At 37.2% G+C, this 12,678-nt stretch overlaps 2 protein-coding genes across 2 annotated transcripts; both read left to right on the forward strand.

Annotated features, from left to right (window-relative positions):
- Positions 1-1,317: 1,317 nt before the first annotated feature.
- On the forward strand, positions 1,318-4,053 carry LOC115261221 (angiopoietin-2). Its single transcript, XM_029862595.2, has 6 exons — positions 1,318-1,471; positions 1,883-2,205; positions 2,263-3,011; positions 3,069-3,342; positions 3,402-3,665; positions 3,732-4,053. Exons 1-6 carry the CDS (start codon positions 1,418-1,420, stop codon positions 3,913-3,915), a joined length of 1,848 nt encoding a protein of 615 aa, XP_029718455.2. The 5' UTR covers positions 1,318-1,417; the 3' UTR covers positions 3,916-4,053.
- A 5,418-nt stretch (positions 4,054-9,471) lies between these two features.
- LOC109406153 (serine/threonine-protein kinase PAK 3) lies at positions 9,472-11,721 on the forward strand. Its single transcript, XM_062843841.1, has one exon. It carries the CDS (start codon positions 9,930-9,932, stop codon positions 11,496-11,498), a length of 1,569 nt encoding a protein of 522 aa, XP_062699825.1. The 5' UTR covers positions 9,472-9,929; the 3' UTR covers positions 11,499-11,721.
- The last annotated feature ends 957 nt before the right edge of the window (positions 11,722-12,678 follow it).

The following is a 12,678-nucleotide window of genomic DNA, read 5'->3' on the forward strand; positions in this document are numbered from 1 at the left end:
ACATCCTTTAACGTTGAACTTTTCGTCATTGAAATCATCGTCATCATCAAACATTTGAAAGCAGTTTTTTCGTTCAAAACAAAAGTTTTTGCTATGAAAATATATTCACTGTACTCCACATGAGGAATATAATGCAGTGAATATATTTTTATGATCCTTGTTTTGATTTGCAGCGAGAAAACTGCTTTTTATTTTCCGAAAAATGATGACGGATGCTTGAGCCTTAAAGGTTAACTGAAGTTCACGCAGTAGCCTATGGCTTGTACATTAAAAAATGAATAAATAATAAATAAAAATAAAGCGCCCCACACAATGCATACGTTTGCGTGATAGTAGTTTGACACATTTCCCATGGGAAAACTACCAAAAAAACGCAAACCTCGACGGAACGGACGCTATGTGTTCCAGGCTTAACAATTATTTTAAAGTATGAGCACAAAACATGAAATTTTCAAAAAAATGCAGCTTAAAAACGGCTTGAAGAACATTTCTAATTTTTTGAAGTGTTATGTGAAATTAGTTCAACTTTCGTTAAAATTATTAAAAAAAATAGTTGTGTTCCAACATTGTAAAAATCATAAAAAAAACAAATATTTTGACTTATTTTGAATGTTAACATTTACTTCAGTTTTTTCGCGTTATTTTAAAAAAAAATCTAGAACTAATAATCTTTTTATTTGTGGAAAAATATTGCAAAACGGTCCATTGGTTCAAAAGTTATAATTTTTTAAAATTTTTAGTTTTGAAAAATCATGATTTTTTGGACCACCCAAAAAATTGATGACGAAATAATACGGAAATAAAGATCTATTTTTTTTCGATCAAAATCGGAGCACTTTTATTTTCGAGTCTTTTTTTTTCGTGGAATGGCTGTGTTATAATAATGACGTAAAACTAAACAAATGAAAATTGTTCAATAGAATACCCTATCGACGAAATTTCCCTGGTTGCCACCAGCAATATTTTAATAAGTTCAAAATTTTCCCAGGTGAACTACGATTCTCTATTATTACCAATTCGCTTTCCAGGCTATATAGATGTCCAGTGTAAAGTATGTTCAACTGCTTCACTATTAGTCATGCGCAAAGTTTCAAAAATACATTACTTTGCCTACACATGCAGACCACATGCTATCCCTTTGGTATCAAGCAAACAAATCAAATATGCCTCTTCATTTTTCGGATGTCACGTTGTGCTTGCCGGTTACAAATGCGTGCCGATGTTTTACTTAACTAGCAAGCACATGCGCACTAGAGATGAAACATCTCAAGCAAAGCTTATGGATATCCTGCAACATTCGTTGCATGCGGCCCGGTCACAGCATCTACATCGCATTAGTTCGATTGCAACGTTCAAGCGGGAAAGATCGTTTTTGGTTTCGTTTAGTTTATGTAGATGGGAGTTTTATCAGAAAGAGATGGAACATTATTCGTGTACATCTATCATGTTTCTGAGAAATGGATCAAGAGTTGTAAGTAAAGTGAATTTGATTATTAGTTCGAGAAAAGTCGTACATAGAAGAACAGGATTGGCATAGAAATAATAAATCCAAAATGTATTGATAAAGTGAAGCTGCATGGTGTGATATTAAACGAAATAAAATTAGTCAATTCCCATGGTTTTTGATGTACGCAAATGTTTTGATTTTACATACATCTTAGGAAATTGTGCAAATTTCAACTGTTTATAAGAATCAACCCATGGCAATGACATTCGATGCCGGATAACTGGATACAGTAGATAAACAATAACTATATTTAGAATGCTATATTTGGAGATTCCAACCGCTGACAGAGGCATGTGCAAGGAGGTTTTGAGTTCAATTTAACGTTAAGAACATACTATGCTAAATAAAAATTAATCGCTTTGAATTGAATTTCAGCTATGTATTGTAGTGTTTTCGCTAAGCGTGCTATGTGGAATTAGCGCACTGTCAGTCAATGATGCTGGGGACAATAAATTATCAAGTGATGATCTCAGAAAGCAGCTGCAAGATGTTAAAGCACATTTGGAGAAATTCAATACGCACTATCTTATGAACTTGGAACAGCGAATGCTGAACGTCTTAACAACGATGACCAGCCTAGATAGCAATGTAAAAATGCTTCAGGAAAAATCTCAAATTTGGGACGTGTTTCAGCACCACATCGGTGCATGGACCGAACATATGAAATCTGTTGATCATAAGCTGGATTTAATTAGAAAGTGAGTTTTGATTGAATGACGTGATATTATTGTTGATCGTGCTTTGTGTTATTACAGAAGCCAGGAAAGTACTCCTCATCCGCTAGAAACTAAACTATCTAATCTGGATTTCAAAATTCAACACATTTTCGATAAGGTAGATATCGTAAATGAAAAGCTTCATGACATTACCAAAACTGTGTACGCATTGTCGAGTTCTTATCGTGCACGTCGAAATGATCACAACGAAGCACACGATCAAAGTGCAGTGATGACTAAAATTAGTAACCTTCAGAAGCAATTGAACCGCTTGGAACTGAGTTCTGCAAATTGCCCTAAAAAGAACGGCAACGGTAATGGCAAGGCGAAGAAAGAAGTGCAAGAATTCGACGATGAGTTGGATGATTTTCTGGACAAACTTGCTACAAAGAAATTGAAAGACATAGCAGCCAGCCGAAAAAACTCACGTTCTCTGGAGAGTTTGTCGAATGTCATCCGTTCTGTTGATGAGCGAACGACTAGGATCTACGATTTGGAAGCCAACCAGTTTGAACAAATCTTAAGCTGCTGTAAACGAACTGATCATGAGATCACAACATTTACCAACAGTGCGGACATTCTGTTGAAACGTATCGAACGTTTGGTTATAAGCGTGGATGATAAAATCGAGAATAGAAACAAGTTGCAATGCCAACGTCGTAACGATCCATCAATCGCGGGGAATAATCTTGATGTTACAACCGACAGGATTGAAGATATAATTTCCACTACGACAGATAATGATTATAGCGTCTCAAAGCTTGCCTTGGACGAAAGTGAAATTGAAGGTGATTAAAAACAAAACAAATCGGTTGAATTCTAAAACATCTTTTTTTTGTTTCAAGTGGATTTTCATCAACCGGACAAGCAAGGATGTCATCAGTTGACTGTCCGAGAGGATGGCGTTTATACCTTCGGATTAATTGAACTGAATGAAGCAAATCGGGATATCAACAGACGCTACTGTAAATTCGCCACAGATGGTACAGCTTGGACAGTTATCCAGCGACGGGAACTTACTGATCTACAGGAGAACTTCAACCGATCTTGGAGCGAGTATAAGAACGGTTTTGGCGATTTGAGCAATGAGTTTTGGTTTGGAAACAATTTCATTCATATGTGACTATTGCATACCGTAAGGGAGAATGTTTGCTACAAATGTATCTCTATCATTTCAGGCTAACATACGATGACAACGTTGAATTGAGAATTGAACTGTTTGATTTTGATGGAAATTTTGCCTATGCCGAATATAAGACATTTAGAATCGATACCGAGCAATTCAACTTTAATTTGATGGTCTCTGATTACCAAGGCAACGCGTCGGACGCGATGAGCTACCACCACGATCAAGACTTCAGCACATACGATCACTCAAATGATAAATCAAGTGGATCATTTCCGTGTGCCTTAACGTATGGTAGTGGATGGTGGTTTAATAGGTATGGTACAACTTACATTATTTGCAACAATTATCAGCAACGAGCCACTGTGTCACACTGCTTTAGTTGCGCTGAATCTAACCTCAATGGAATCTATTATGCTGAAAACCCAAGATCGCACAAATCCACTGGAATCCTATGGGAGCCTTGGCTGGGAGATTATTCGCTCAAGTCAACCATTATGATGATTCGCCCGAGAGACATGTGGAATACTGAAGACGAAAGCGTTCCATCACCGCAGGACCCTTAGGCCTTAACTTGAAATCTTAAGATCAGAAAAGTATGAATACGTTTTTGTTGGTCGGGTAGAAAGAAAGAAAACATTTGTTGCCAAAGAGAGTTTTGTCTATATAAACGTAGATGCAAATAAATACGATTGTTAACAAAATTGTACTTCGCATTAATTAAATTCCTTGGTTATGGAAAATTACGGCATCGCCATATCGCGTAGATCACGAAACGTTTCCAGTAATAGGGGCACAACTCAAAATTTATCAATTTTTCAGAAAAAGCGTTTGAAAATTTGGGAATCTCGAAGCACATTCTGCAAGTTCACGTATTTAACTCATCATTTGGTAAACGTATTTGATTGAAATAATACAATGGAAAGCACCTGGAGGACTATCTGTTTAATTAATTTTGGATCACTATTTTTCAACGAATATTGAAAAAGTTGACTGATTATAAGTTGTGCTTTTTGATTGATAAAAATTGATAAAAATGAGTAAATTTCGCGTTTTACAATGAATTTTGGAACGGATCTGTGTGAGACTAATTTTTGCATAGTTTTTCCACAGACAAACGGACGTCTCACTCTACTCACTTCCCATCGTTTCCCCTTTTATCGGATTATTCAAATATTCCGTAGTTCGGAAATCGGTCGCTCATGGCGCTCGCATCGCTTTTGCTCCTGTTTGACGTTTGCTCACTACCGCCATCTACTCAGTGGGTTTGCGTACCACAGCATAATTAGCATCGGGCGATTCTGTTTGCGCGACGATGATTTTTATCGCATTTTGTTCCAAGTGATACGTCTGTTTGTCTGTGGTTTTTCATTATTTGCCATCAAAATCTCAAAATCGACCGGTTTCCTGTAATAGGGGTACAACTCAATATTCATCAATTTCGATAGTGATGTAAACTTGTATCTCAAAAAGACCCGTTCCGAAATTGGTTGAGAAATTGTGGCAATTTTATGCAGTATAAGTACAACTCAAAATCAAACAACTTTTTTAACAGTCGCTGTAAAATAATCATCCAAAATTCATGAGTCAAATAGCCCTTCAGGCCTATTAAAAAATACAACAATCAAAACTCGTTTATATTTGCAATAAAAAGTTAAATAAGAAAACTTACAAGAGGTGCTTTTAGATTCCCAATTTTCAAACGCTTACATAATTATGAAAATTCTATTTTTTTGAGTTGTCCCTCTATTACGGAAAACCGACGATATCTTCTGAAACTTGTTCAGAAACGCGAAATTTACGCAATTTTGTGTAATAATAAAGGCACAACTGAAAATCAGTAAACATTTACAATACCTGTTGAACAATAGTATGTATTCTAAAACTCATGAAACAGATAGGCCTATTCCAAGATGCAACAATCAAATTTTGTTTATTTACGATATCTTCGCAATCCTGCAATAGGGGCCCAAACAATGTAAATTTTCAGAACAACTACCTTGATACCTTGTAGCTAACTAACTTTACTTCAACGCTAAGGCCAAGTGTGTAAAAGAAATTCAACCGGGTGCAGCCAGTTTTCCTGTTTCCTAGCGAAAACATTTCGAGAAAACTAAACACAAATGACGGTTAAAAATTCAAACAAACACGAAAAAGAAAAAAAAGCTACACTTTCGAATCCTTGAAAACGGTCCCGTCATGTCAAGAAAACATTATAGTTATTTAGATTATTATTCCAGAAAACTGAAAAGCCAGCAGCATAACAGAAGTTTGTCAGAAGAGTTAAATAAGTGAATGTGTAGGAGCTGAGTTTCGAGATTCCTAATTTTCAAACGTTTATTCTGAAATCGTTTATGGCAAGCAACCGATGGTATCGTCGCTGTTGTTAATTAATCAGGATAACTTTATTGCTGTGTAGACTATCTATTTTCAATGAGTTTCAGATGGCTATTCGGCGACCGTTGAAAATTTGCCATTAAAAAAAATGACACATTTTGAATTATATCTCTGTTGCACGGAACCGACGATATGCACAAATTAGATGATAAAATCTAGCACACTTTTCATTAGGCTACATTTGAGTCCAATTGTGAATGAGAAGAATGTAGTTAACCTTTTTCAAATTGTACAGCGCATTTAGTTCACCACTGGACTATCGCACTTGCTTTCAAGAGTGCGAAAACGCAAATAAAAGTGCGCGATTGCATCCAATCGACTCGGTTTCTTCAGAGCACTTATTCAGCATACATCGAAGAATTAGTGCGCCGAAGACTATAATTTGATTTGATGCAATCGCGCAGTTTTATTTACGTTTTCACACTTATGAAGACTCAGTGCGCAGTCCAGTTGTGAACTAAATACGGTATACATCAATGAATAATCGGTTAAATTTTGTATGTCTAAGACTGTCCTAACCATAATGGTAAAATAATAAACTACCGTCAAGTCGCCCTGCCCGTCACCGTGGAGGCTCCATTCACCGTGCGCCTCCGAATACTTTTTCATTATTCCCATATTACGATTAAACGGTATGACAATTCCCCTTCAATTTCGCCAATACAACACTAAAGAATTGTTACCAAGTCGAAATGCTCATTAGGGTCGATTTCTTCACCCTGGCTTAGGCGTTAAGCCAGGTTTACCTATATGGGTAAGCCTGGCTTACGAGTTAAGCCGAGGTGAAGAAATCGGTCCTTAGAATCTTTTTAAATTACCATTTAGACTTTAAAGTGTGTTTACATGAGGCGGTTTTCTGCTCGTTCACTGCATTCATAGTCAAAAAGCGAAAACTGCGCTAAGGTGATTTGGGCAATGAAGTAATTGTAGTAACGTTTTTATTCCACCAAGAAGCAATTAAATTCACATATCAGGTATGTATTTCGCATTACCAAAGCAAGTTAAACAAAGAAGTACGATTTCTCGTACTTCTATATATATAAAAATGCAGTGGCATACGTGGGACCGCGCATAACTTGCGAACGGGTGGTCCGATTTGGGTCGTCTAAGTTTTGTTCTGTTAGTTTTCACCCAAGGAAGGTTTATGAGGCCTAAAACATGGGGAAATTGAGAGTTTTTGAAAATCGGGTTTTCATACATTTTGAACGGGGACTTGGTCGCTTGGCTAGGGACTCGAAACGTCAAAAAACGCAGTAGGCAAGACAAAGTTTGCCGGGTACAGCTAGTTTTAATTAAAATAAAAGGGCACTGTGCCTCATATTGTCCCTTCTTCTTCTTATTTTTTATGGTTCGACGTTCGCATAGGAACTTGGCCTGCCTCTCTTCAACTTAGTGTTCTTAGAGCACATCCAAAGTTATTAATTGAAGGGCTTTCTTTGCCTGCCATTGCATGAATTTGTATATTGTGTGGCAAGTACAATGATAGGGGAGACTGGGGAGACTTGATCCCTTTTTCTTAATTGGCCTGTAACTTTGAGAAATAACACAAAACTAGATCCATTTTTTGTACAAAATGGCAGGTTAACATCTATTGCAAGTTTAAACACAACAGAAGGACTTTACATTATTGTTAAAGTTTTCAAAACTGTGTTTTTATGGAGGCATGCCTTATGATGTATTTTTCAAAAATGTCACAATTGATCCCTTTTTGAGCACATGGTTAATTTAAAGGGAAAATAACTCCAGAAGCTTCCTGTTTATTTTCTTTTCAAGTTTTCTTGCATTTTTGATGAATACGGTGTATTTGAAATTATAAGATTTCCTTAAGGACAAGGTATTTGGAGTACATAGCTCAAAATTTCTAGAGCACCGTTTTTTAGAACCGTTGAACGGATTTGGATGAGAATGCATCACGCTAATTGTTCAGTGGTTGTCAATAGCGTGATGCATTTTAATCCAAATCCGTTCAACGGTTCTAAAAAACGGTGCTCTAGAAATTTTGAGCTATGTACTCCAAATACCTTGTCCTTAAGGACAAACGTCATGAAATCTCGCTTCAACATTGCATATAAACTTCAGACGCACAAATCTCAAGAAGCGAGCTTCAAACAACAATGTATTTCATTATTCTGTCCTTGCTCACTTGTAATTAGCTTAAAATAAAAAGCTCAGGTGCACTGGTTTTGTTTACGAAGAGATTTGTGCCCTCGAAATCGTGAGTAGGTGCCAAAGTCGGCCATTGTGGCGGCCATTTTGGGATTCTAACAAGTCTGTCCTTAAATTGTTAAGGATATGCCGAATATTGAAAATGGGGAGACTTGATCCCCTTTTTAATGGTGTGTAATAAAATCATAATTAGCTGACACGTTTTATCATTGAATATACTAGAATTCCGAGTAAATAGAGGCTTCCAAATAGAATTTTGATTTTTCACATGTATAATGTGTGTGTAATACATGTCACTATTGTATACACTAAGCTGCATGAATTGAAATATTTATATAACAGCCTTAATGGGATAAATACATTTGATAGTATTTTAATTATACTATGTGCTGTGAAATTTTGACACGATTTGGTTCAATTTTCACAAAGATATTGAAAATTTTCGGAAGGACTGAAAACAAACCATCAGCCATTGAAAAATAATGCAATACACAATTAAAATCAATTGTAGCCAAAACATTGTCGTCTGCCCAGGTGTTGTTTTGGAAAAAAATATGCTAGAAGAAAACTCTTTATGATTCCGAGAAAATATGGGGGGAACAAGTCTCCTCAGGGATCAAGTCGGGTAACATTTTCCGGACCGGAACGGGAATCGAACCCGCCGTCTCCGGATTGGCGATCCATAGCCTCAATCACTAGGCTAACTGGGCACCCAATTGTCCAATATACCTAGAAAAATTTGAAAATTTGAACACTCGTTAATTAAATTGAATCTTGCAAGTTATTACTTGAAATTAATATAAACGAAGAAAATTCACTTGGCTGGGTTATTTTGATCATTTTTAAGCAAAATAGAATAACATTTTTCATACACGGTGAATGGGTCCCTACTACCACGGTGAATGGTGAGCTACGACGGAATCAGGCGACCTTACTACCACAGACTGTGTTACTACCCTCTACTAATTGTACCATAATATTATAACCAAATTTTGTGAAAAAATGTCTACTTTTGTGGATATTACTTTCATTTTAACCTATAATGAAAGCAATTAACAGCGGCATCAATAATGTTTATAAGATTGGTGTCAAATGACAGCCCTTATTCGCCCCAAATTCTCTTAGATCCACGGTGACTGATGACTTGACGGTACATATGTTGATTATGGCATATTTTTAATTTTCACTGCAAGTTATGCTAATGAAGGTATACTATGTTCAGACGGATATGTTCGCTCTATACATAGCTCGAGTACTCATTATTTTTCCATTAAAGTTGATTATTTTCTTAGAAGGCTGTTACACCTTACATTTAGTTGCATTTCTTGTATATTTAAATTAGAGCTTTATCAACATTGATAAAAATCAAAAGAATAATAAAACATACAATTTAATTCAGTGTAAGCCAAGAGAATAGAAAATCCAATTGGAATATACCAAGGTAACATTTTTCAGCGTGTGCCATTCTCCAGCTGTCAAATAAAACATAGAAAAAAACAGCGTATAGTTGTGTGTGAGTTAGCTGCAATAGAAATTAGCGACCGTTGTGTATTGGTGTGGCTTCCATTCCATATCGTGCGGTGATTCGTCATTCATTCAAAGAGCGAGTACTAGTCTGGAGTATCCTTATGTGTCTACGGATATTTTGCTTTATTTCGATTCGTCCTTGTGTCTAACCAATTCGATTTTTTGATATTAAGGAAATCAAAATAGTAAATGTTCAGTTGTTATACTCATTAACATGATTCGCGAACGGTGTATCGGTCCAGCGCACAATAAGATACGGAAGTCTCCATCGCTGTGAAGAAAGTGTGCGAAGAAGAAGACGACAGAAAGGGCCACTCCTGTTTCATTGTGTCTCGCTAATGTCGGATACTTGTGAGTTGTTCGCGTAATACTAATTTGGTGCAAAAGTTGCTTACGGTTGGTGATACTACGCGGAATAGCAATCGAAGTAACTCTTTGATATCGACTTGAGAGATTAGGATCATAGATCCAAGCATCGCAACGCATAAAAATGATGAAAAGTTTGTTCGGCAGAAAAACTGCCAAAGACCATGACCGGAACAAAATATCGGAGATCGGGCTACCCACAAATGTGGTCCACGGAATTCATGTTAGCAAGAATAAGCTTACCGGTGATTTGGAGGGATTGCCGAAAGCATGGATCAGACTTATGGACGCATCTATCACACATGACGAGCAGAGTAAAAACCCGGAGGCGGCGTATCAGGCAGTCAAATTCTATAATTATTCGATAAAGAAAAAGGAACAAGCCGAACCATTCAAGCCATTTATAACCGAAGATGCCATCCATGAGGAAACTGAATCAATCGATCAGTTTTTGGACATGAAAAATGCCCACAAAAGTGAAGATTCTATCGAAAGTGAGGAGAATTATGCCGAAGTATCACCGCCACCACCTCCGTTGCCTAAAAAAGCTATGACTTTACCTCCTAAGCCACAGGTAATGCCTAAGCCGAAAAACTACCCAAAACTTTCCAAGGCAATCCACAATCTAAGTCTACTGGAAGGCGGGAACAAAGAAACTATGATAATTCATAGTAATAGCACCGCATTGGATAATCATAAAAGTGCATATGATTTGGTCAATAAAGTAGATTTGGATGCTGACAACGAACTGATACTGAGGCCAAAAGAGCAAAATGTCCGTACACCGAAAACAGATATGCAAGTTTATAATGAATTAAAACGGATCTGTAATATGAATGATCCATTGGAGCGGTATGAGAAAACTGTCGAAGTAGGTAAAGGTGCTTCAGGTGTAGTCTTCATAGCTAACGATCGTCAGACGTCCCAAAAAGTTGCCATCAAGACAATCGATATGAAAAATCAATCATCCAAAGAATCCATCCTTAACGAAATTAATGTACTGAAAGATTTTAATCACAGAAATCTTGTCAACTTCCTGGAAGCGTACTATATTGAAACGGATGATCATCTGTGGGTCATTCTCGAGTACATGGATGGAGGACCATTGACAGATGTTGTCACTGAAACCGTGATGAAGGACCGCCAGATTGCCGCAGTTTGCCGTGAGGTTCTTCAGGCCATTAGCTTTCTGCATTCTAAAGGCATCATACATAGAGATATTAAGTCAGATAATGTGCTCCTCGGGATGGATGGATCGGTCAAAGTTACTGATTTTGGATTTTGTGCCAATATAGAAGGGGATGAGAAGCGTCAGACAATGGTTGGGACTCCTTACTGGATGGCGCCAGAAGTTGTAACACGAAAGCAATATGGAAAGAAGGTGGACATTTGGTCGCTAGGTATTATGGCGATAGAGATGATCGAAGGTCAACCGCCGTATCTAAATCAAGCCCCGTTGCGTGCACTCTATCTAATCGCTGCAAATGGGCGACCTGACGTGAAGAGTTGGGACAACTTGTCGGATAATCTGAAGGACTTCCTCGACCGCTGTCTTCAGGTGGAAGTAGATCAACGAGCATCGGCAGACGAATTGCTGCAACATCCCTTCCTGCAGGACTGCATGGAGTTGCGAACTTTGACACCACTAATCAAGGCTGCCCGGCGATTACTGAAACGGGACAACTACAGTTAAGCTGGATGAAGGGAGAAGGAAGAAATACGCCGATGTGGCTGTGAAATTAAGTGCCTTAAAATTACAACTGAACTTCTGTTTCCATTGCTGAATGGAACGAAAAACCGTATGCGGAAAGTGAAAAAAAAGATAAGGTTTCGACACTTTTTCGATGATAAGGGGCCCAAGTTTCGAAGGCAAGGCAAGTAAGAATGAATAAAAAAGAAAATTGATTGGGAATGTATTTACATGTCATACTTTATAGAAGATGTCATATCGTCCATTTTGTACTGGAGTGTGTTGTGCGCTAGAGAGTTATCATGAAAAATATACATGCGTAAATGTGTAGCTAAGATGTGTAAAGTCAAAGTGCAAGAAAAGATAAGTGTAACGTTTAAACTGAAATAATGACAACGGTGTTCGTCCCAGACATTCCCCGACTCTCCTGGACTTTAACTACATAAGTGGACCTCGTATCGAAAGTTTACACCACCATGGCATAGCAAAAATATGCGGTTACTACACAGACAAGCATACTTTATATTTGGATCACTTATCAATTATGACAATGACATGAAAACATTTTTTTCCCAAAAAAAACTGGACTTGTCAACTAAGTGAATTCAGGAGAGTTTGTGCGCAAACATCAATATTGTCGCTTTTATACAAAAGTGACATATTAATTTTCATTTTTTTTATTATAAATCATACATTTTGGCTCCCGAATCGCCACATATTAATTTAGTTATTTTTTTCATCATTTGACATAAATTTGAACTAATGTTGCAAATTGTGACTGGAAATGGACCTCACAGTTCTAAATATTTCAAGATGTCTATTTTCAAACGACGTTTACAAAGTTGCGGATGTATTATTGCAGACTACATCTCAAATTGGACTATCACACTTTTTTTGGTACGCCTAAAAAGTGTGATAAAAGTGCACATTTGCCTCGGATCGTCTCGACGTCTTCGGCGCACTTATTCCTGCATTTACAAGGAATAAGTGCACCTAAGACCTCAATTCAATCCGACGTATCCCTGCGCTGTAATCACATTTTGAAGGTGTGTGCACACTATTGTGTCAGTCCAATTTGGGGTGCAGTCAGCAATATACAAACACATTATTTATTCGGGTGTATGTAATGTCTGACTGCCAATGAAATTTACATCAATTTTGGAGATTTAATTCAATCTCCGTT

Source organism: Aedes albopictus, unplaced genomic scaffold (assembly GCF_035046485.1).
Source record: "Aedes albopictus strain Foshan unplaced genomic scaffold, AalbF5 HiC_scaffold_586, whole genome shotgun sequence".
NCBI lineage: Eukaryota > Metazoa > Arthropoda > Insecta > Diptera > Culicidae > Aedes > Aedes albopictus.

What these genes read in the sequence shown, in the direction of transcription:
- LOC115261221 (XM_029862595.2), top strand. Translation starts at nt 1,418, where the DNA reads ATGGAACATTATTCGTGTACATCTATCATGTTTCTGAGAAATGGATCA. An exon ending in AAGCTGGATTTAATTAGAAA is followed by an intron (nt 2,206 to 2,262) that starts GTGAGTTTTGAT and finishes GTGTTATTACAG; the next exon opens with AAGCCAGGAAAGTACTCCTC. An exon ending in AGTGGATGGTGGTTTAATAG is followed by an intron (nt 3,666 to 3,731) that starts GTATGGTACAAC and finishes ACACTGCTTTAG; the next exon opens with TTGCGCTGAATCTAACCTCA.
- LOC109406153 (XM_062843841.1), top strand. Translation starts at nt 9,930, where the DNA reads ATGATGAAAAGTTTGTTCGGCAGAAAAACTGCCAAAGACCATGACCGG.